Source organism: Sarcophilus harrisii, chromosome 6 (assembly GCF_902635505.1).
Source record: "Sarcophilus harrisii chromosome 6, mSarHar1.11, whole genome shotgun sequence".
In the NCBI taxonomy this organism is placed as follows: domain Eukaryota; kingdom Metazoa; phylum Chordata; class Mammalia; order Dasyuromorphia; family Dasyuridae; genus Sarcophilus; species Sarcophilus harrisii.
In genome coordinates this window covers 138335471-138360623 of record NC_045431.1, presented here as the reverse complement: position 1 = coordinate 138360623, position 25153 = coordinate 138335471, and the positions used below count along the sequence as shown (strand labels likewise).

The window sequence follows — 25153 nt, the reverse complement described above, 5'->3', positions numbered from 1 at the left end:
CAAAAATTATGGCCTATACAGCAAAAATTATGAGCAGAATATAAAAATTGGAATCTGCAAGACTAGCCTCACCAAAGAAACAAAAGAATGAACAATATGTTGGAAATACAAATGCAAAAGCAAAAAACAAACAACAAAAATCCACCAAAAACCCCCCAATTACACAAGAAAATATGTTAAGCTTACAAAATGTATTGATTTTGAAAATAGGGTGAAGAGACAATAATAAAGATCATAAATCTCCACAAAAGAACAGGACAGGAAATCTTAACAACACAGTGCAGAAAATAACATAAGAGAGCAGTCTAGAACTTCTAAACACAGAAAATGAAATTCCAACTAAGAAAATTCACAGATCACCTTTAGAAAAAAAATACTACAAAATCTAAGACAAAACATGGTTAAAAATGAACAATTCAATTCCAAAACAAGTTCTGAAAGCCATAAGGAGGAAGACTTCAAACACAAAGGAAAGGACATCTAAATAATGAAAGACTATTCTGTACCTTCTAGAAAAAGGAAAGAGAAATTAGAAGTGTTCTTAAGAGCAATGGATATTGTAGCTCATAGTGACCTATTTTGTAAATCTGAGTTTAACCATAGAGGGAAAAAGATAAACATTCAATAATAAAGAAGAACATTTGAACATTGAAATATATTTGGAAAGAAAAACCAGAATTAAAGAGATTATTTGCTTCCTAACAATAGAAATACAAAAGACTGAATAAATGCACCAGACAAGGACAACAACAGAAACTAATAAGAAAATTCTTTCTTAATGTTCAGAAGGTGTCAGAGATCAAATTGAAATCTGAAGAAGTAATAATGAAGATGTGGATGGATATGTTATGGATAGCATCTGTTCACATACTGCCTATAGGTGAATTAATAGTTTGAAGCTTTTTTTTTTTTTTTGGTTTGTTTTCATAGGACTATATTACAAATTAAGTAGATACATGGAAGAAGTGAAGGAAACAGGGAGATAGAGGGGGATATGCGAAGTGCTGAAAGGCAAAAAGGGCTAGAAATAAGGGAAAATTTATTCCTGGTTTCAGAAAGACAAGAACCTATACTAAAGTGGGTGAAGAGGTGGAGAAGATTGAAAAGCTCATTGTTGGTGTCCACCTGAATGGTTAGTTAGTGCCACAGTGATAACACACTAGGTTTTCTAGAAAGACAGTCAGTATTCCAGTATTTCCACAACAATAATTTGAAAGAAAGAATTATAGACTTCCATCCAGTCAAATTGTTTTCCATGATCTGGGACACTTCAGACTCTGTAACCAATCTTGTTTTCTTGTTTTTTTAATATCTTATGATCCAAAACTATATAAAGGCTTGCAAATTATTTTCTGTTCTCTTGACTGAATGAGGAGCTGAAAAAGTCATTTTATTTATAATTGCTAACCTTATCAATTCATTGATTGTGCTTGGAACTTTGTGACTCAGTTTACCATAATTTCAATCATGACAATAAGATAATTATTTATCAATTGTCTTTTACACCCAATAAAACTTGTGAATTAAAAAATCCAAACCAAACAATAATTATGTGCAAAATCTGTCAGTCATTAACAAATATAAATTCTAGTTAAACAAATAAACTTCAATTACATAATAATGTGCTATAACAATATATACTTATTATAAATTTATTTTATACTTTTGCTATTGCATTTTAGACTTAACTATATGTGTATATACATACATATATTATGTTCAATGTACACTTAATTCTGAATAATTACTAGTGAATTTATGAAGTAAATCAAGCCCTCTGACTTGATTAAAAATTCATTTCTATACTTTGAAAGTATGACAAGGCAATATTATTTTCCTAAAATAATTTTTTAAAATGAGCTTTTAGAGAGGATTCTGGGAAGGTGGTGGAGTTGATCAAAAAATTTCAGAAAACTTTCCAAATTTCCTCCCCCAAAAAAGTAGAACATTATTTCCAAGTGAACACAGAACAGCACAAATAGACAAATCAGCGTAAGAGAATCTGAAAAGACCCCAGAAAAGACTCAACCTCCAGGAATAAAAGTTTGGCCTGAGTAAAGTATAACTCTGCAGAATCAAAAATAAATAAGCCCCAGGGAAGCGAGGTTGATAGGCAGCCTCAAACTCAGGTGGACGGTGAGGGGGTGTGATTGTTGAGCTGGAGAAACTTAAAGGCAATTCCAGTGAAGCCAGGCCCAGTTGTGATGAACAGACATGGGCCTGGGCTGCTACAGGGGAGGAGCTAGCACATGCCTAGTGTTTGTAGTAGCAAAGGGATAGGGACCCTGCTGACTATGGGCACTTCTGGCAGAGCAGAGTCCCTGGTTTTAATCCTACAGCAGAGAGGGACAACCATACTTTTCAGCCATTAAATGGACCATGGAAGAGTAAGAGCATTTGTAGAAGTGTGGCTGGGACCCTTAGTCATGGCTTAAAGGTGGAGAGGAATGCCTAACATTGGGACCTGAGACAGAAAATAATAGTAGGAAGGGACCGAAGCCTAGAAAATCATTCTCCATAAATCAGATCTAGAATCTCATTGTAATAATACACTAATAAAAAGAAAATAAAACAAAATAGAGATAAAATGAGTAAGCAAAGAAGAAAGAACCCAACCATAGACAGCTAGTATAGAGATAGAGAAAATCTGGGTTCTTATTGAGAGGAAGATAAGGGAGGTAATAAAGCTATTTCTTGTTCAATGAGTAACATCAGGTGGTCACAGACCCCAAAAGAGTTCTTGGAACAACTTAAAAGGACTTTAAAATCAAGTAAGAGAGATTGAAAAATAAAGAAAAAATAAGAGTAATCCAAGAAAATCAAGGATACTGTGAAAAGAAAGTCAATCAAATAGAAACAGAATAAAAAACTTAAAAATTATTCCTTGAAAACTAGATTTGGTCAAAGTGAAACTAATGGCATTTTGAATACCGAGAATTAATTAAACAAAATTTAAAAAAGAAAAAAAAATAGAAGAGAATGGGAAACATCTCATCAGAAACACAACTGGTCTGGAGAATATATAGAGAGAGGAGAGATAGCTAAGGATCCTTGGACTACTTGAAAATTACAATCAAACTGAAAGTTAAGATAAAAAAAAAGGATTTTGATATGATATTACAAAAACTCATTAAGAAAAATTGTCTTGAAATTCTAGAACAAGAAGAGAAAGCAGAAGTGGAAAAAAAATCCAGCCATTATCACCTGAAAGACACCTAAGGGAAACTATCATAGCCAAGTTTCAAAGCTCCTATGTTAAGGAGAAAATAATGCAAGCAACAAGAAAAAAAAACAAACAATTTAAATATCACAGAGCTACAATCAGGATACCTAGCAGCTTCTTCATTGAAGGATTGCAGCTCTTGGAATATTATATTTTGTAGAGAACAAGAGCTGTGGTTACAACCAAGACTAACTTGCTCAGCAAAATTAAGTATTCTCCTAAATGAAAATATATATATATATATATATATATATATATATAGAAATAAATTTTTGGCTTTTTGACAACAATAGTAGAATTTAATGGAAAATGTGATATATAATATACTGAAGAAATATAAGGAAAATATTAAAGACCAATTATAAGGGATTTAATAAGGTCAAATTGTTTAGTTCTTATGTGTGAAAATTTATTAGTACTCTTTCTATAATTGTAATCATTATTTGAGACTGAAAGAAAGATTTGGGCTAAATTGTGTATGATGGGATGACTCTAAAAAATAAAACTATAAGGAGACATAAAAAGGATTGAATATCTCACATAAATAAGGCATGAAAGGAAGAATTGATATAGAAGAAGCAAGGTGGGAAAGAAGGCTGATAGTGTTGGGACTAAGATCTCATCAGAAATAGGGTAAAAAGAGAACAACATATAATCTAGATATTTCTAAATTTAGAAAGAAATAAGAGGTTGAGGGGATAGGATAAGGGAGGAGCTTTTAGAAGGGTGTGGATTAAGAATTAGGAGGAGAAAGGATAAGGGACAAGTTTTTCAGTAGATTAAGGAGGAGGGTGAGGAAAAAGGATAAGGGAGGGACTCTTGGTGGATAGATTAAGTAATAGGCAGGGTAAAGTGACAGAAAAAATTGAATTAGAGGAATGAGAAGAGGCAAGATAAATAATGTGAGAAGAATAATGTAGACAAATAGGAATATATAACAAGTAAGCTTAGAAATGTGCATGGGATGAATTTACCCATAAAAAAGAAGAAAACAAGGAATCTACTCTATCATCAATAATATTTAATATTATTTTAGACTACTTAAAATAAGTAGACAGCATAAAATATTTGAGAATATGCCAAAATGGCATAACCATTTTGCCATAATATACATAAATATAACCATACAACATTCTTTATACAACTAAAGCTAGGTTTAAATAAATGGAGAAATATTCATTGTTCATGGCTAGTGAAAGCCAATATGATAAAAATGACAGTTTTGCTTAATGCCATTCCAGTTAAATTACTAAAATATTATTTTATTGTGTTAGAAAAAATAGTACCAAAATTTATTTGGAAGAACAAAAGTTCATAAATTTAAAAGAAACTAAGAAAAAATGTAAAGGATTGAGAGATTCAACAGTAATAGACTTTATATTGTAAGGCAGTAAAATAAAAATTATGGTACTGGCTAAGAAATAGAAAGGTAACTTAGTGGAACAGAATAGACATACTATATGCAGCAGTAAAGGACAAAAATAATTTTCTGTTTGATAAATATAAACATTTAAGTTTTTGAGACAAGAATTAATAATTTGATAAAAATTGTTGGTAAAGTTGGAAAGCAGTTTGGCAGGAATTGGGCATATTATAACTATCAAGATAAGATCAAAATGCATATATGACCTAGATATAAAAGAAGATATAATAAGAAAATGAAAAGAACATGAAACATATGAAAAATATCAAAATCATTGATAGGAGAATAATATTTGAAGAAATAAGAGAGAGCATGGGCTGGAACTCTGAAAAGGTATACTTTAAGACTCAGTATAGTTAATGAGATAATGATTCTCTAGCTATTGATGTATTCACTCTAGTTAAGTACATATAGTTAAGGTAATATGGTGATGTAATGGCTCTCCTGACAAGTTGGAGCATGCTCAAGTGTGGTTGGACATACTCTGTGTGAGGTAGTGATGTAATCGTACTGGAATATTTAAGGGAGTCACAGACACAGAAGACTTGCTTTCTCAGCAGCAACATTCAGCAGCAGCTCTCAGCCACCAGACATCTTGGACCAACCACATGGCAACTCTCCTACCTCCTTCACTTCACCCCCCTAAGACCAAGGATTTTGCCTGATCCCAAAGTTCTCTAGGGAGCTAGCCCAGACATTATAGCATTGCTGAGGTATAAAGTAGATAGCTTTGATTATTTTAAGTTTTAAAAATTCTTATATAAATAAAATTGAGGTAGCCAAGATTACAAGAAAAACAAAATTGAGGGAGAAAAAAATCTTTCATAGTCAAAAGATCTCATTTCTCAAAGAATTCTGTCAAATTTATAAGAAGCCATATTTAATTGATAAGTGGTCAAGGTACATTAATATGCAGTATTTCAATGAATAAATCAAAACTATAAATAATCATAAGAAAAAATCCTCTAAATCATTATTGATCAAAAACACAAATTAAAACAATTTTGAGATAGCATCTCATACATATCAATTGATTAAAATGATAGATTCTCTATTTTCTTGTACAATATCTCTTAGGACATGTAAAGATTTTTACCGTCTAGATAAATGGTATAAGATATTTAACTATGTTCAGTTTCTGTCATACTTCTTTCTAGTTTTCCCAAGAGTTTTTACCAAACAATTAATTCTTATTTTCAGTTTTTATACTTACAAAATACAAGATTACTGCTATAAATTGTGTGTCTGTTCTTTTCCATTGGTCTATTTTTCTATTTCTTACCCAGTACCAGATAGTTTTTTGGTAATTATTGACTTAAAATAAAGTTTAAGATCTGATACTGCTCAACTTGCTTCCTTCCTTTATAATATAATATAATATAATATACTTGGATAATATACACATATACCTATGTGTATATTTTTTAAACCATTATTTCCTTTGATATTCTTGATTTAATTCAGTGAAAAATATTTTTGGTACTTTAATTGGGATGTCATTGAATTTATATATTAGTTTGGTAAAATTGTCATGTTTTACTTAAATGGCCCTGCCTATCCATGACAATATTTTCCTAACTATTTAAATCTGATTTTATTTGTATAAAAAGCTTTACATAATTTTGTTTAGATAGTTCCTGGGTTTGTTTTTGGCACATGTACTTCCAGGTATTTTATAAGGCTTAGAATGGTTTTAAATAGGGTATTTTAAAATTATCTCTTCTTGCAGGGTTTTGTTTGACATAAAGGAATGCTGATGATTTATGTGGATTTTCTTTACATCCTGCTTTTTTGCTAAAATTATAAATTATTTCAACTAACTTTTAATTAAGTCTTTGGTATTTTCCAAGTATATTATCATATTGTATGCAAAAAGTAGTTTTATTACTTCATTCCCTATTCTGATTACTTCTTGCTAAATTATGGGACCCTGCTGAGAGGGAGTACCGAGACCATTTCAACCTTTGATGAACAATAAGTTTTCTGCCACGCTGCAGAAACACTCTTGTTGAGCAAAGAGCATTGATTTGTGATTGTGGGAATGAGTGTAAGCTGAGGATCACAGCCAGTAGCTATGTAAACAGGGATGCCTGAACAGGGCCTCTCGCCTGTGACCAAGCTGCATTGGTTTTCCTCCCATTGGTGATACCATGCATATGCAAAGTCCACAAGCTGCTTCTCTGAATGGTAATTGGGGATTGGCTACTGTTGATGCTCTGATCACACTTGTAAAAATTTCTATCAACAAGGTTGTACAGCAAAATAAACTGGAGCTCTTTTCATACCCTATGCATTTCCCACCTTATTCATCTCACCTCTGAGATCAAAATGTTCACATGCCATGAGCTCTTAAAAGACAACCACAATAACTGGCGTCCAAACAGGACAGGAACCTCTAAGGGTGCCATAGCGACCACTTCATGGTCAAACCATTGCTACATGGTCAAGACAACCTCTATGAGGACTCGAGAGGGAGAGCCTGCTGAACTGCACTGTTTCCAGATCACACAAAGTGTGGCAGAGAGTGGTTAAGTAACCTAATGGGGCAGAAAATAGGCACCTTACTCCCTTCAGACAGGGAAGCATATGTCAGGACTATATATAAATGTATAAAAGAGCAGGAGTGCACAATTGAATTAGGAGACATTAGGAAATTCCTGGACATTGCTTACAAAGTTTCTCCATGGTTACCTGAGGAGGGCTGCTATAATTGTGATAAATGGATTGTTTTTGGTGAACAGCTCACTGCTTTTGATAAACAATGCCCAGGAAAAATACAAAATAATCTTATTAAACAAAGTCTTAAATCAGAATCAGAAAAGGAGGTCAGGAAATTTACAGTTGGAGCACACACAGGTCCATCTCTTAGCAGTAGATGTCCCTCTCCTGAACCTGAGGAGGATAATAATTAATGGCCTCCTCCCCACTATCTTCAGCCCTGCCTCATCCAGACCTACAGCCTTTCAAAGGCTCTTCTAATGTAAAAAATGAAATAAGAACTGAGGAAAAGCAGGATCAGAAATATAAGACAAAGGTTGCAGTGACACAGTGGAAAAAAGCAAAAGGTAATCAGTTATATTCTTTATCTTCACTTCAAAAAGTTTGCAGCTGGTTAGAGATCTAGGAAAAGATCTGGAGGAGTGGGAAGAATTATATCCTGTTATAGAGGAGGATGACCTTTTTAACCTAGGGCAGAGAAGATCCAGACATGAACTACTTCCCTTTAAAGTTCTAACCCAGCTTAAAGACTCAATTCATATGTTACAAATTTTGTACCCCAATCATTGGAAAGCATTCTCACAGGCAGTGTTGACTCCAGACCGGGCAGTGTTCTGGATGACAGAATTTTTAGAACAGACTAGGTTGACTGCCACTCAGGTTGCTCCAGGAGCAAGCATGATGTTATACTTTGGGCAACTTAGTGGCACTGGGGCTCATGTAGATACTGGAGATCAAATTCATTTTACTAAAGAGATATATCTCTAAATACCCCATGTGCCAGAACAGCATGGAATAGGATTCCTAAAGAAAAGGGCAAAAAGGAAAGCTTACCCAAATAAGAAAAAAAGTTGGGGAGCCCTTCACTGATTTTGTTGTTCAATTACAGGATACTGTAGTTAAGATCATGGGAAACAGGGTCAGGGGCCGCCAGAGGGCCCCAAAACCAACCTGGAGAATGACAGTTTAAATAGGGACAGATATAAATCAGGAATGGAGGAACGGGTATGCAGCTTTAGATGCCAAGGGATACTCACAGTAATAAAACTCAGGAGAAATAATTATTACCACCTACCCCCTCATGTTATTTGTGAAGTGCCCATTCAACAGTATCAAAGAGGAAAACAACTAAAAATCCTTGTTATAAATCCTCCACTATCATTAGCTATCCCAGTCATACAAATATATGAGGAAGTGCTTGTGTCTGTAATTATGGTTAACATTGACAATACTGAAACATATCTTAACAAGGGACAATGTAAAACTCAAGGAATAGTCATTCCATCTGAACTTACAGTTAAAACAGAAAATAATAATTGTGAATTAGCCCCACAGATCCAAATTCAGAGACCACTGTACAAATATATTTTACAAAGGCTGTCACACTCACTTGGCCAATACTAACTCTTACTTTGAATAATCAACAGTTTGAAGGATTAATAGACCCTGGAGCTGACAGGACTGTGGTGGCTGCTTCTCAATGACCCCCTTGGCAAAAGTAGGAGGCAGTAAGGAGGTTTTGTTATCCGCTGAACTGGTAAATTGAGAAAAAGATGGAAAGACAGGAACCATTTTTCCTTTAATAATAGATAGCTTACATATTAAATTATGGGGTAGGGATATATTACATTAATTTAGGGATGAAATATCACCACAGAATTTAAATAGAAATATCACAGAAATATCACCACAGCTTCCACTACTCTAAAAATGACTACCGATGCACCAGTATGGGTGGAGCAAAAAATGGCCCCTGATCAAAGAATAAACACCCACTCTAAGAACAATTAGAACTAGGACATATTGAGGAAACAAACAGCTCATGGAACTCTCCTGTATTTGTTATAAAGAAAAGACATGACAGCTGAAAAAGCAAGGAAATTATTATTCAGAAATATCCAATTGATAGGAAAAAGGAATTATATGGATTAATATAGATAGACAAAGATAGGTTAGATTGCTTAATAGCTACTCAGGAAACCTGAATCATTTTGTTAGAGGTAGGAGATGAACAGTGGCAATGGATATTTTTCTATAAAAACAAAAACACATCCACTTAAAGGCCCTAATGTATTCACTAATGGCACCAAGCAAAATAAAGCGGCAATATATTCTCCACGATTGGGCATCTCTAATGTATTTACTGCACCTTACACCTCAACACAGCAAAATTAGTTGTATGCCATTATACAAGCATTGGAAATAGACCAACCCATAAAAATCATTTCAGATAGTCACTATGCATTTGGGGTGATCCAGAAAAGAGAGACAGCATATATATAAAGGCTCAAACAGGACCTATCTTTTCATTATTTCAGGAGATACAAGAAGTGATTTTAATGAGAGTCCATTCTTTTTCTATAAAGAACATCTGCTCTCATATGGATGGGCTGGGACATATATTTGAAGGGAATAAAATAGTAGATGTACTATTTTTCCTTTGCCTTCTAGAATAAGCAATAAAAACTCACGAACATTTGCATCTTTCTGCCATAACTCTTCGGAGATTGCATGGAGTATTCTGGCAAGAAGCAACAAGCATAGTAAAATGATGTGTAGCTTGTGTACCATATTCTCAAAGACTTGTAGGATTGGGGACTAACCCAAGAGGTGAAATGATATATGACAAATGGATATTACACATATGGGAAAAACATACATTCATTCTACAGTTGACACTCACTCAGGCTTTGTATCTGTATCCTCTCAATGAGAGGAAGCTGCTTCATATCTAATAAATTACCTATTTCACTGTTTTGCCTTTGGGTATCCCACACATCATTAAGATTGATAATGGACCCTCATATGCCTCAAAAATATTAAAACAGTTCTTATAGGAATTCTCCATATATCATATTTTTGGGATTTCTTACAATCCTACAGGACAGGCCATTATAAAAAGGACTAATCAGACCTTCAAGAGATTTATCAAAAAACAAAAACAGGGAGATGGAGATAGGATTACTCAGAAAAAATATAGATAATAATAAATATATAATATATAAATATAATGATAAAATAAATGATATAATAAATATAATATAAATAAAGACACAATAAATTACTTAAACATTTGATTTAAGTCCAGCTATGAAATACTCTCTGGTGAAAATAGACAGAGAGAATCACTCAAAGATAATACCCTATCTTCATTAAGAAGGCCCCCTAAGAACGAGACCATGGTAATGAAAAAGGGTCCTGAAGGATGGGAAGGACCTTATAGAGTTCTACTGTGGGAGCCAGGATATGCTTGTATCTCCACAGAAGAAAACCTTCAGCAGTGGATTCCCACCAGACATCTCAAAGTTGTCCATAGAACTGAAGAGGAAAAGAAGGAAGAAGAGGCAATTGTCCAAAAGGAGGAGAGGGCGTGTCCCCAAGACCACTAGCAAGATTCTCTCTCTCTCTCTCTCTCTCTCTCTCTCTCTCTCTCTCTCTCTCTTTATATATATATATATATATATATATATATATATATATATATATATATTAATTCTGAAGTCCAGGGGATTGAGGAAAAAATAAGTGAGAAAGGCTCTTAACATGAAACTAAGTGATATGACTTGAAATTAACTTTTGGAAATTTAATATATGAAAAAAATAGAGGCACAGCTAGAAATAATAGTAAAAATTAGTTCAGTTATAGCCAAAGGATTCTGTTTTTAATAATACTAAAGTAAAAATGAATAGAATGGATTGTAGAACATTTAATGTCTTTACAACTTGAGGGTGATTTTTATTTTTATTAGCCAGTTTTGAGTATAGAGAACTTCTTGTGAGGAAATTATCCTCTGTTGATGAAACTGACAACTATTCTGCAACCTATAATTTTAGATAATTTCCTGGACTCCCAGGTTAAGATACTTGTCGAATGATGATGATGATGATAACCACATACACATACACACACTTTGGCTTGCAAAATGCTTTCCTCACTTGATTCTTATAATCTTTATAGTAAGGATCCTTATAATTTTGTCATTCCCATTTTATGGATGATGCAACTGAGGGAAAGAGAGGTTAAATGACTTGAATGAGGTCACACAATTAATGTCTATGGCAGAACCTGAATTCAAGTCTTTCTGATACCAAGTTGCAAGCCTCAGTATATTACCTCACTGCCTCAATATCTATCAGAGGTGCACTTAAGTTCAGTTATTTCAGAGGAAGGCTATGGATTCTCTACTTCACTATGATTCTTATTTAAATAACTAGTTAAATTTTAGATATGGGGTAAAAACCAATCATTTAATACATATAGCATGATTTCAAATTTTCAAATAAGTAATGATTTGGTATGAACTGATACCAGGAAAGCAGACAAGTTGACTGACCTATTTCTCATCATCCGAAATGTTAACATTTGCATAGGAATGATTAGATTTTTGGCAAATCAGTGAAATGAATCAGTAATTCAAGTGAGGTATTTCATAGAAAAATATTAAAATTCCTAGTGTGCATATTGTACCCAATATATTATAATAAAGAAGATCACCAAGGTAAATAAGCTTTATAATTTTTTCTCAGCTAATATAGTAACAATTTCTTCTCTTATTCCCTGAACAACTGTAGAAATCTCCTACTTTCTAGCATTTTTCTAAGAACAAATTGAGAGGTGGACTTATGTGGAAATTTGACAGTACAAGATAAAATGATATTCTTAACATCATTCAGTCATGTTTTATTCCTTTTCTACCTGCCAAGTTATTAAGCAATTGAGTATTATTCTTGAATACAGAAAGGATCAATTAGAATTTTTTTTCATAATGTATATTGAAGGAAAAGGCTCAAGGGCTTATCTATTATTGTTTCCAATAGTTCAAAGGCTCACATTCCTTTAGATTTAGAATATTGAAGTACCACAAAGATAATGAGGAAAACAATTTTTGAGTTTGATTTATTAAATATATTAGCATCTTGAGGTTCTTTATGAATAAAAGATACAGGAGTAGAAAATGAAATATTGAAATAAATGACATATGTAGTTAAAAACTCATGAGTTAAATACTTTCAAGGATGAGGAAACCCTTTTTAAATAAAATGACTCCCAAATGAACTTTTGGTTTTGCCACAAATTAATTATTATTATTTATAACAACAACTATAATAAGTGCTTATTATGAAGTATCTTTGGCCTGAACAGTTTGAAAATAAAATATTTATTAGTCCATCTTTTTATAATGAATCTCTGTAAGACTAAGTATGGGGGGATTCAGAAAGGTGAAGTGATTTGGCCATAGTCAATACCTTTAAGGGAAGATTTAGCACTAGAACATTTTCAGTGAAGTAGTACTTTTTATTCATTTATAATTTTTAATTAGTATAAAGCTTCCACTTGGTGCTTGATACTTACTGGAAATCTTTTAATTTATCTCCTATATACTTTCTGGATTATTTCCACAGTGGCTTTTTCATATGTTCTCTTTTCAAAAGCCAATCACTTCGACAATCATTTAATTTTTTCTTCTCTCTACCACAGAGTAGTTCAAAAATTTCCCTTGCTGCCCCCGGCTCAGTGCCTTTGATAACCTCAGCACCTCCCATAGTCAGAAGAAAATACTCTCTGAGTTTAAAAATGCCCAGAATTCTGCCAGGTTTTAGATGTTTTTCTTGTCCACAGGAAATCCATTTCAAAATCTGATTGTATGCATTGAAATAATGATTTTCCATGACTTCATCCCCATCTATGGTGTGGACTTCCAAATCTAAATCTCTAGCCCACTCTCACTTCTTTTGTCTAATTATATTGTTGTCATTTTAAATGTTACATGTACAGAGCCAAACTTTCTATCACTTTCCCAAATTTAGTTACTTTTCCTAATGCCCCCTTGTAGTGGTATTATAGCATTATTAGTGTAATATTTCTATCTTTCTCTTCTTTTGCTTCTCATATTTTTCTGTCATCAACATGTTTTCTAAACTCTGAATTAGGAAATGATGTCTGACATTGAAGAATACTTTTTCAAAATCTCAATAAAAGTACACTTTATTTTTTTAAAATCAAAATTGTTCTGGAAAAATGGGATGATAGTTCTTGTCTTTAGTCTTTCCCCACTCAATCCATCTATATACCTATATACCATCAAAATGAATTAAAATTTTTTTTCATTGTGTTATTTTTTGCCTTAAAAACTCACATCATCTCCTTACAATCTACTTCAATTATTTCAATATCTTCTTGCCCTTATCTAGGTAGATTTGTCTTTGTTCTGATTCAGTTGATTCCTCATGCTCTTTTTAAAATCTTATTTGGAATCTTTTCTGCATTGCTTCCCTTTATCACATTCTATTTTGCAAAGTCCTGTTTAAGTTCTTCCTACCTAGATTGTTTTTTATTCCTTCTTCTAATACTTCTAGTTTTTATTGGTCTCCATTTCCCCTATGCTTGCTATCTCTACTTCATGATTAAGATACTATTACATCTACTCCCTATTTTCTAGATTCCTCTATGGAAAACCTGAATCCTTTATTATAATAGCTGTTTTATGTAATACTATCTTGTTCACTTATATAGTTTTATGTCCAAGTATGTTGTTTTACCATAAAGCAAACAAGGATGATGTTTTATTCCTCTTCTGTACTCCCAATTTGATGTGATCATATAAAAAGGATCACAATGAAGAGTGAATAGGGAAGATCTTCAGTGTCATCTTATCTGATCCTCTAATTTTGCATGTTAAAAAACCTAATGCCCAGAAAAATCCAGAAGCTTAGCTAAGGTAACATATTAAGTGTCAAAAGTGGAACATGAACTCAGATTCTCTGAATTGTCTGTTTTTATGGCATCAGGATGGTTCCGTAGTAGATGTACAATATATACTTATTGATTTATAATTTCAAAACCTTTTTTATTTGCTTTCATGTATTCTTTTTTCATTGTACTTTTTATTTCTATGATTTTTTTTATTAGAGTTCATTGTCCCTTCTTTTATTTATTTATTTTTAATCTTTTATTTATTTAGAAAAGTTAGTAACAAGCAAGTATAATCACAGGACTTCACTACATGATGTATAAAAATGGATCAAGGACCGGAAAAGGTTTAGTGCAGGGAATAGAATACTTCAAGAAAGCATGACAATTGCTTCAGATATTTAAAGGGTTGTCATGTGTAAGAAGGATTAGACTTCTTCTTTACTCTAGAATTAAGGCTAATAAGTAGAAATGAGAGATTTTTACATCAACATAAATACCACTATTCTAAAATTTAAAGGTTCCCCAAATGGACATCATTTTCATTTATCAATAGTCTTTCAGTGGAAGCTGTACAAATACTCATCAGTAATCCTGTAGATGGGAATCAATGTTTTAGACAAGGTAAAAAATAGTATTAAAAAAAGGGTCTTAAATGAGTTTAAATTTTGATTATATGTGAGTAAAAAGAAAACAACACGACAACAAATCTTCACAAATGTGGGATTTAGGAAGAGTGATTAGATAGTAAATCGTTTCAAAAAGATTTGGGAGTTTTACTGAAATGCAAATTTAACAAGAGATATCAGTATGATTTGGCAGCCAAAATAAGTCGTATGGTTTTTGGCCTTATTCAAAGAGATGAGCTTTCAGGAAAAAGAAGGTGACGTCCTTCTATCCTCTGCTTTAGTCAGATCACAACTGCTTGCAGTTATAGACCCCACTGTTTAGAGAGGACATTAATAAGAAGAGGATCTAAAACAAAAAAAAAAAAAAAGAAGAGGATCTAGAAGATGTTGTAAAAAGGCTGGAATCTGTCTCATAAGGTTCAGTAGAAGGGATTGTTGATGTTTAGTTTGAATGAGACTCAGCAGGTATATAATAACTGGCACATGGACATTTCTTTGTCTTGTATTAAGAAATGTACTTGTATTGTTTAGTCCTAGAGGATGGAAGAAGAAGAAATGAGTAAAACTTTACTCATTCAAGTAAAGATGGAACTTTATGATGGAGGTCAGGGGAAAAAAAAAACAACTTTCTAACATTCAGAGATACTGGAAAGTCTAATGGGCTGCTTTGAAAGTGAGTAGATTCTCCTTCAGAGTATGGATGACTACTTGTTCAGTGTAATATAGTGAGGATTGCTTATAGAAATCATCTCTGTGTGTATTTATACATATATATATGTAATATATGTATCCATATTATTTTAAGATGTATAAAGCACCTTACATGTATAGTATTAAGTTATTTCATGGCAAACTGTAAAATTCTGAAATTTCTGAGGTCCTGTCCCATTTTGCATATCTATGTATGGCCTATTTTAGAAATTGAATTTAATATTTTAATTATTTCTGATCTTCCAGTTGGTTTCAGATTTAGAAAGAATGGAAACACAAGAATGCAGAGGGTGAACTAGGAAGAAAGAAAGATCTTTTAGGAATTTTAAATCAACAAACATATTGGGAATGATTTGATTTCAGTTTTTGTTATCTTGAAATTGGAAAAGAAAATATAGAAGATACTATATCTTTGAGATGCTTCAGTTCAAAGTTGCAGAGTGCCTGGAACATGGTAGGTATTTAATAAATGTTATTGATTGAACATGCAACCCTATCTATGAACAATGTCACCTTACACTGCATACTAAGAACCTAAAAGTCCTTTCCTGTGCAACATAAGATGCAAAATTTTCTGTCTTCATACAGATTCCCACAAACATTCTCTCACTTAACTTTTCTTTAAAGTTCATTTGATTCATAAATATTTTTAAGAATAAGTAATTATTCTTCCCTGATAGCATTTTTTTAAGGATACTAAAAATGCAGAGCAGATATTGAAAAAGACTAATCTACTCAAAGATATTCTAACAGGAAATACCAACTCTGCTCCAATTATATGCCCTATGCATGTGCATGTGAAAGTAAGGTATTACCAAAGTTTAAATTGTTAGGATAAAGTCACATTTGTATGATGTCTTTTTTTTTTTTTTTTGTCATTTAGTAAGTCAAAAACAATGCATGTGCATGTGAAAGTAAGGTATTATCATAAGTTTAAATTGTTAGGATAAAGTCACATTTGTATGATGTCTTTTTTTTTTTTTTGTCATTTAGTAAGTCAAAAACAAAACAAAACAAAATATAGCCTTAATAAAATTTTGCTTATCTTTAGAACACGCCTCAGGAAAAGAATATGTGTCTCTGTGAAAGCCACTCACAGAAACGAGCAGGACCAGGAGATCATATATACTTCAACAACAATACTATATGATGACCAGTTCTGATGGACCTGGCCATCCTCAGCAATGAAATCAACCAAATCATTTCCAATGGAGCAGTAATGAACTGAACCAGCTACTCCCAGAGTAAGAACTCTGGGAGATGACTAAAAACCATTATATTGAATTCCCAATCCCTATATTTTTGCCCACCTGCATTTTTGATTTCCTTCACAAGCTAATTGTATAATATTTCAGAGTCTGATTCTTTTTGTACAGCAAAATAACAGTTTGGTCATGTATACTTATTGTGTATCTAATTTATATTTTAATATATTTAACATCTATTGGTCATCCTGCCATCTGGGGGAGAGGGTGGAGGGTAAGAGGTGAAAAATTGGAACAACAAGTTTGGCAATTGTTAATGCTATAAAGTTATCCATACATATAACCTGTAAATAAAAGGCTATTAAATTAAAAAAAAAAAAAAAAAAAAAAGAAAGAAAGCCACTCACAGATAAAACTTGATCAAAATGAAATACTTTTCTTAATATGTAAATAAAAAAATGTAAATCAGGTTGGATAGCTGACAAATATTCCTCTTGCCTCCCCTGTACCTTCTGTAATTAGACCAAATCTAAATCTTACCTTTGTGAAAAGACATCCCGGTATGGACTGCCATGCTGTAGTGCAATTCCATAGCCTCTGTCTGCCACAGTATTCCCAATAGTATAAAAGGAACAATCTGGGTCATTGATAGCCACATATTCTAGGACAGCTGCATCCCATACAAAAGCATAATTTCCATATTTCACCTGCAATGAACAAAGAACAGAGAAGAACAGGCAACTAAGTTTTAATTCATAGTGTTGTAAATTTTAAATAGAGACCATTCACTCATTCAACAAGCATTTAAGTGCCTTTTTGTGCCAGGCAATGAATTACAGGGAATATGGGGCCACAATTAAACAATCCCTGCACTCAAGGGAGTTCTATTCTACTGAAGGAAATACATGTACACAGAATATAAATTCTTTGAGAGAAGGAACTATTTTCCTTTTGTATTTGTATTCCCAGAAGTAAGAAGGAGGCATCAAAGTTGAGCTGAAGAGTGACCTTATCAGATATGTATTTTAGGAATATTATCTTGGCACCTGTGTTCTAGATAGAGTTCAAAAAAGAGAAAGAGAAAAAAAAGAAGCATATTTAATTATGAAAAGCAGTGGAAAAAAATAAATGTAGGCAGTTAAGGAAATAAACTAATTACTCAGTCCATTTTGCCTCTGTCTTGGTAGGTTTGTTTCATTGTCAGGCAAAGTTTCTTAGAGGAGATAGCACTTGAATTGGGTTTTAAGGGATGTAGAGGAATTCAGTGAGAGCTTCTGACCTTCAAGACAACGGGAATATTGGAACTGAGGAATTTCAAGGTTCAGGGTTTGTTCTGAGGGTGAAAGGAAATTCAGTTTAGCTGTAGTGTAATGTATATGAAAGTATTATTAATAGGAAGAGGTAGGTGTAGCTTTTGTAGACAGGGCACAAAACATGGTGACAGAAAATGCATTTGGATTTGGTAATTAGGAGGTTGTTAAACTTAGAGGGAGAAATTTCAGCAAAATGGTAAGAAACCATGTTGCAAATTATTGAAGAGATGTAGAGCAATCTTATATCGATAACATTTCAAACAAAGAGGAGAAAAAATGCAATAACAAGGGTAGAGAAATATATAGGGAAGCTTTCTTTTAGGATTGGCAGTTAAATGGCATGGAGAATTAAACTGTCTTAGAAAGAAAGAATAGATTAAGGATCTGAAAATGATGGAAGGAGAAATAGGATCATTTCAAAAAAGGAGATTAACTTTTTCAAGGAATAGTGAATGACCTTACTGAATGCCTTTGAAGAGTGGAGGAGAGTTGAAGTAGCTTCTTTTAGATTACTTTAAGCCTCTCATTGAAGTGTTGGGCTAAACTATCTGTTTTAAATGTCAGAGTATTGTTGGGGGCTTGAGGATAGAAGAAAAGGTTAGAAATAGTTACTGTGGGAATGACATATGAAGTTATAAGAATCAAATAGAAGGATTATTGAGCACCAGTGAGGTCTCTGCTAAAGTAAAACCATCTCAATTTTGTCACTCTCTTTAGTCAATATTATAAGTCTAAGAGCAGAAACCCATGGATTGTTTGAAAGAGTTTTTTAAGATAGAAGATTAATAGGCTGGAAAATGATTGGGGGTAGTAAGTGTAGTAACTTTAAAGCTGGGATCATTGGGTCAATGCTGTTTCCAGACAACTGAAGAGTGAAAAGACAGATTAAGATGAATATCCAAGAGAGAGGTAGATGAGATGAGAGTGAACAACATACACATAGATATAGTTGGAGGTAGGACTAGGAAAGTATTATTAGAGGCTAAAAATCTGAAATTCATGATTTCAGGCATGGGGAAATTCTATGACATAAAAAGGGGTAATCATGATTATGTTTTGCTTAAGTTGGATTGATGAGATATTAAGGAGAGTTAGCAATTGTATGGAGCTATGATACACACAATTATAATAGAAACTATTATATGGAAAATGCTATAAGGGAGATACAAAACAAAGTAATCAGTGGCATGATGTTATTACATTATTTATTTAAATAATAGTATTTTGGCAGTATTTTCTTACATGGTCTAGTTGCCAAAAAATTGGAGCACATTTGAGATTTCTTACATTTGAAACATACTGCAAGAAAAGTTTAATTGGGATTTATTCATTCATGCCTTAGTGGTTTTAAGTATAAGGTGATCTAGGACAAGAAGAAAAATGGGAATGAATGTTTGTTTTCTTGTGCTTTGTTTTGCTTTAATTTGCTTTAAACATTTTGACTTTCCAAGGAAGAAGACTTGGGAAAAAAAAAAAAAAGCATAGGAAATATGCTGTAGGAAGCTGTAGGAAAAAAAAAAACAACACAAATCCACCTGTGTGTATTTAGCTGTGAAAATTCTTGAATGTTTTTAACTGAGTGGTCAGGGAAGGATAAAATGATTGTGATTTACTGGCATATGGTACTGTGATTAAGCTAGAATCTATCAAATAGGGTCTATGAAATTCATTTTCTACATAAGTCCTTAAGATAAGCTAGGCTTAAAATTTATTACATATAACTCTAGGGAATATTACTCTTTCTGTATTGTTCATTTTACTTTCCAGAACTTGCACATGAATAATAAATCATGATCGAATTTAAATTTTGAAATTGATTTTTTAAAAAAATATATGGCTTGTTTATTGTTATTTTAATTTTTGCTCTGCTGCAATTTGCAATTATTTTGCTTTCATATACTTTACAAAGGTTATAGCTGCTAACAAGAAAAAGAAAAAACATTCACTTCTGGGTTGTTTAATTTATTTAAACTATTTTAGTTTCAATAAGCAAGAAAATTACAAAGTTTATCTACTACAATAACCTAAAGTCAACCAACAAACTTTTTTTTTTTTGAGGGGAAGAAGGTGAGGCAACTGGGGTTGTGATTTGTCTGGAGTTACATAACTAGCAAATATCAAGTGTCTGAGACCTATTGGCTAACTTCAACAACAACCTGCACAATCAAGATTTTTTTTTTTAGATTATCATTGACGCTATTAGCTTTTAAAACTTGTGCAAACTGGCACAAGTTGCACATGTTGCACAGTGGCAACATATTATAAACCTAGGAGCATTAATGCATTTTTACAATTAAATTCTTGCAATGTCATTGTGGCAGTAACTAATTCCTTTCTGGCAAAGCAACATGAACTGCTGACCTATATTCAGTTTGAGATTGAAAAATTTATTAATGAACAATGTTCATGACCCATTAGGGCTATCCTTGAGTGCTATGGCATCTCTTATATCTATACCAAAAAGACCCCAAAGGTCCCAGAATGAAAAGTGTCCTTGCTATATCTTTTGTTTAAATATCTGACAAATCCTAGGTAGGTATTTTGCCTCAGATGAATAGCAATTTATGTTGATTCAATTTTAAAAATACTGGGCTCTGTCATCTGAGACAGCTAAATGGCATAATAGGGTCAGGAAAACTTATATTGAACCCCCAATTCAGACATGAGTAAGAATCTTTCAGGCTCCTTTGCTAATTAAATGTGACTTGTTGCAGTATGACCCTGGGGAATTTACTTAAATTCTCTGTCTCAGTTTCCTTATCTGTAAAATGGGTTTAATAAACCATCTAATTCCTAAGATTGATGTGATCAATCAGTCAATATTGATTGATGATCAAATGTGATATTTAGAAAAAGCTTTTCAATCCTTAAAGATACACACACATTTTTTATTCTCTGTTCATCCTGTTTATGCACTCCATATTTCATGACAGTAGTAAAACATTGGCAATATGTGATGTCTTAAAGCAATTATTGTTTGTACCAAGGATTTTGGTACTTAATCATGACTAATATAGTTAACTTCCATGTATGTATGCCCTGCCTCTTCTTCTGTATATGTTTATAATTTTAGCTTTTGGCTTCCAGAATTCAAAACCATGTCCCTGAAGTTGTATCATCCCAGAATTTTTCTCAACTGTGTGTTCCTCCTTATTCTGTTATACCCACCCATCAGCCTGACCTTCTTAACACAGACTATCCCTCTATAAAGCCATCTTCTTTCTTTTGTAGGTAAATTCTTCCTGAAGTATCAGTTTTATGGAGAGATTCAGGCTGATTTTCACTTTCCTTTTACCTCTGTTCCTAGTTTCTGGACTTTAAAATCTTTTGCTGGTTTTTGTTTTCCCAGGACTTAAGTTCAAGGAAATGCTTAATAATAAAAATTATCCACTTCTCAAAATTTCTATAAACTTGCTTTATCCTTCTATTGAGTTCCCACTTTTTTTAATCTTGAGTTTCTTATAATCTTCTACTATCCTTCTCTTTAAGCTTTTATAAACAAGTTTATATTATATATATTTAATAATATGGAGAGAATATATTAAATATGTAGACATATTTCAGATTTTCATTACCAAAAATAGTTTTGAATTATTTTATTAAGATATATATGTAAATTAATATGGATTTATGTATATACATGGACACATACACACACATATATATGTGTGTGTGTATATATATATATATATATATATATATATATATATATATATATATACTCATACAAATACAGAACATAGTCTATATGCATTTAAGAGAAGAGAGCATATATTTAATTATCATTTCCTTTCCCCTAGCATCCTTTGTTTTTAGTTACATTTTTAATAGTATTTTATTTTTCCAAATTCATGCAAAGATAGTTTCAACATTTATCTCTGCAAAACTTGCAGTCTAAGTTTTTCTCCTTCTACCTTCTCCCAAGACAGCAAGAAATCTGATATAGCTTGAACATGTGCAATTCTTTGAAATATTTTTTTCATATTCATCATCCTGTGCAAGAAAAGTCAGATCAAACAGGAAAAACACGTGAGAGAAAAAAAAGAGAAGCAAACAAACAAATAAAAACAACAAGCTGAAAATATGCTTTGATCCACATTCAGTCTCCATAGTTTTCTCTCTAGAAGCAAATGGCACTTTTCATCATAAGTCTATTGGAATTGCCTAAACAAGTTTATATTTTAAACTGTGGTAGCCATATCTTTCCACTTGGCACAGAGATTAAATATTTGTTGGATGTAGCGGTTTCTAGGCTTTTTCAGGCTCATTACATTGCCAGTTCATTTGCATTTGATAAACTTCCTTAGTTGATAGTCTATGTTAATTTCTATGTTTAAAAATTGATATCCTATTTTTGGCATCAACTGGTTGGTGTTGCCTCAAATGTATTATAATATTTTCTTTTCATTTTCATTTTTTTTCTTTTCTGATATTTGTTTTTACAAGTCAGAAATCTGGACAAAGATTTGCATATGATTTGGAAATTACTTATACAGACAATAAGTCACGTTCATCTTTATGATATTTAGTACTTGCCATGTTCAGGGCTTCTTGGTCCTCTCCTTAAAAGAACATGTATAGTCAAGCCAAATAACAACTACACTAGCTATGACTAAAAGTGTTTTTCTTTTTGCATCTTGAATCCATCACTTCTCTGTTACAACAGTTAACCACATTATCCTCAATTCTTTGGAATGCAGTTGCTCATTGAACTTATCAGAGTTCTTATCTTTCAATGCTTTTTGTTTTTGAAATATTGTTATTATTGTAGAAATTATATTTAGTTCTGTTTATTTTACTTTGTTTCTAATGTTTCTTCTAAAGTATTTCTTTCACTTTTTCTCATTGCACAATAGTATTTTGCAGTGTTTTTCTTCTCTAAAATATAATCGTTCTCTAGGAGGATTTTTCTTGGGGAGCTTCTGGAGCCAGCCTTAGTTTCAGTTCTGAGTAATAATCACCTCAAATGCAGCCAACTGTTAAAGTCCAGCTCCTTTATTGTCTCCTTCCAAATAGCCGGTTAGCTTTCTTAGAGGCCTATCTCTCTCTTTGGTTCCGAGAGCTCTTGCCGCTTGTCCTTTGCCTCTGCCAACTCAACCTCTCTTCTTCCGAATGACTCCAGCCAGCACAAAGGTCGAAGTTGGAATGAATGTTGACTCCTTCTGTGAGAGAGTGGGATCGTGGATTGTGAATCTCCCAGACTTGTGAATCTCCTTGACTGAATCCTGACTTGTGAATTTCCCAAAGTCAATCCTACTTGAGGCTCCTAGCTTATATAAGCTCTCTCAAGGTGTGAACTCTAATGTGTGAATTCTCTTAAAGGTGTGAACTAAGTACATAAGCATTGTCTCTATCCATTCCAGTGACTTGTTTCAAGTTCTGGCCCATAAGAGTATTTTATTACTTCCACATATAATAATTTGTTTAGCCATGCTCTAAAGATGGACACTCCCTTGGTTTCTAGTTCTTTACCACACTAAAAAGAGTTGCTATAAATATTTTTGTTTATATGGATCCTCTTCCTCTTTGATTTCTTTGTAGTACAGATTTAATCATTGTTTAACAAAATCAAAGAATATATACCTTGTTAACTTTGTTCTAAATTGCTTTTCAGAATGAAAAGCATACCGATGCATTCATAAGCCCCAACAACATGCCATTTTCCTTTTTTGTCATATTTTTCAATCTGATAGGTGGCAGGCAAAATCTTGGATTTGCTTTACTTTAATAACAATTTTCTAATTGTTAGCAATTTGAAGCATTTTTCCCCATATGGATGGCTTGGGGAATAGTTCTTCATTTTATAAATTTCAATCACTTCCTTACATAAGTTTTATAAATTCTAATCACTTTCCTTTTGAAAATGAGATCTTAATCAGAGAAAGTTGAAACAAGGATTTTTTTTTTCTCCAGGTAAATTTCCCTTCTAATTTTAGCTGTAATAGTTTTGTTTTTGCAGCCACTACTCAATCCTGTTGAATTTAATAAACTTGTCTTCAACTTCATTCTCCTCTGTCCTCAGGTTCTCAGGTCAAACTTCTTATAATCATGAATCTCTTTGAATACTGCAACACTTGCTACCTTTCCCCATGTAACTCTTTCTTTCATAAACCATAACTGCTGATCCCATGATATGAATGAAAATTTTCTTTCCAAAGTTACTGATGATTTTAACTGTTAAATACTATCTTTTATATTTAGCCTAATTCTATTTGTAGCTTTTTAAACATCATTCACTACATCTTCTTCTTTTTTTTTTTTTTTTTTTTTTTTTTTTGCTGAGGCAATTAGGGTTAAGTGACTTCCCCAGGGTCGCACAGCTAGGAAGTGTCTCTCTCTTTTTTTTTTTTTTTTAGCATGAATGTTCCATTGTCTTTTCCTTACTCATTCTATCTTGGAGAATTTATCAGTTTACATGAACTCAAGTATCATTTATGTATGTATGATTTCCAATCTGTATATCCAGCCTTAATCTCAGTCCTGAATCAAAATCACACATTGACAATAATCTGCTGTCTATCTCCTTCTAAACATATTTTCCCAGATAAAATATAAGCTCCTTGAGGAAGGGCAGTTTTTTCCTCCTTTTGTATTCTTATTTCCTGTCATAGTGTCTAATAAATGCTTGCTCATAATCATTGCTTGATTCAAACTCAGCCAAAAAGAATACATTGTTATTACCAGTTCCCTTCCTTCCCAATTTGTCCTTTTATCAAAAGGACTGAATTCTACTGAAGCCACAGCTTTCAAGGTGTGTGTGTGTGTGTGTGTGTGTGTGTGTGTGTGTGTGTAGCTTGGAGTCCTTGCTTCTTTGCTTTTGCTTGCTGCCAACATTTAAGCTGCCAAGTTTTATCAATTCTGCCTCCAAAACATCTGTCACATGTATCTTTTCCTCTCACAGAGGGGATAAATCTGGCTCTCGTCATCTCTCATCTTTTTTATTGTAGCAGTTTCTTAGTTAGTCTTGGGGGCATTCCAAGTAGAATATAGAATGCTTTAAATATAATATTGTATGGAAAGAAAATGGTTTCATTTTCAAGCTATTCTACAATGATTTGCTTCCTTCATGTAATTCTGTATTCAGAAAAAACATACATTACAAGTAATATATATATGAAAAAAGAGGACTATTTTTACTGTGTTTACATATATCTCTGCCTTTAACAGCTTGTTGTTTAATAGGAGAAACAAAATAAACACATATAGCCAAACATTATGAAGTATCTCTAGAAGGAGATAT

At 32.7% G+C, this 25153-nt stretch overlaps 1 protein-coding gene across 2 annotated transcripts in view; it reads right to left on the bottom strand.

Annotated features, from left to right (window-relative positions):
- GRID2 (glutamate ionotropic receptor delta type subunit 2) overlaps positions 1–25153 on the bottom strand; it is a 1791455-nt gene that overhangs the window by 133644 nt on the left and 1632658 nt on the right. For both annotated transcript variants that reach the window (XM_031941365.1, XM_031941366.1), the window contains exon 14: positions 17141–17307. In XM_031941365.1, coding sequence (XP_031797225.1) covers positions 17141–17307 — 167 coding nt within the window. The remainder of the gene's footprint in view (positions 1–17140; positions 17308–25153) is intronic.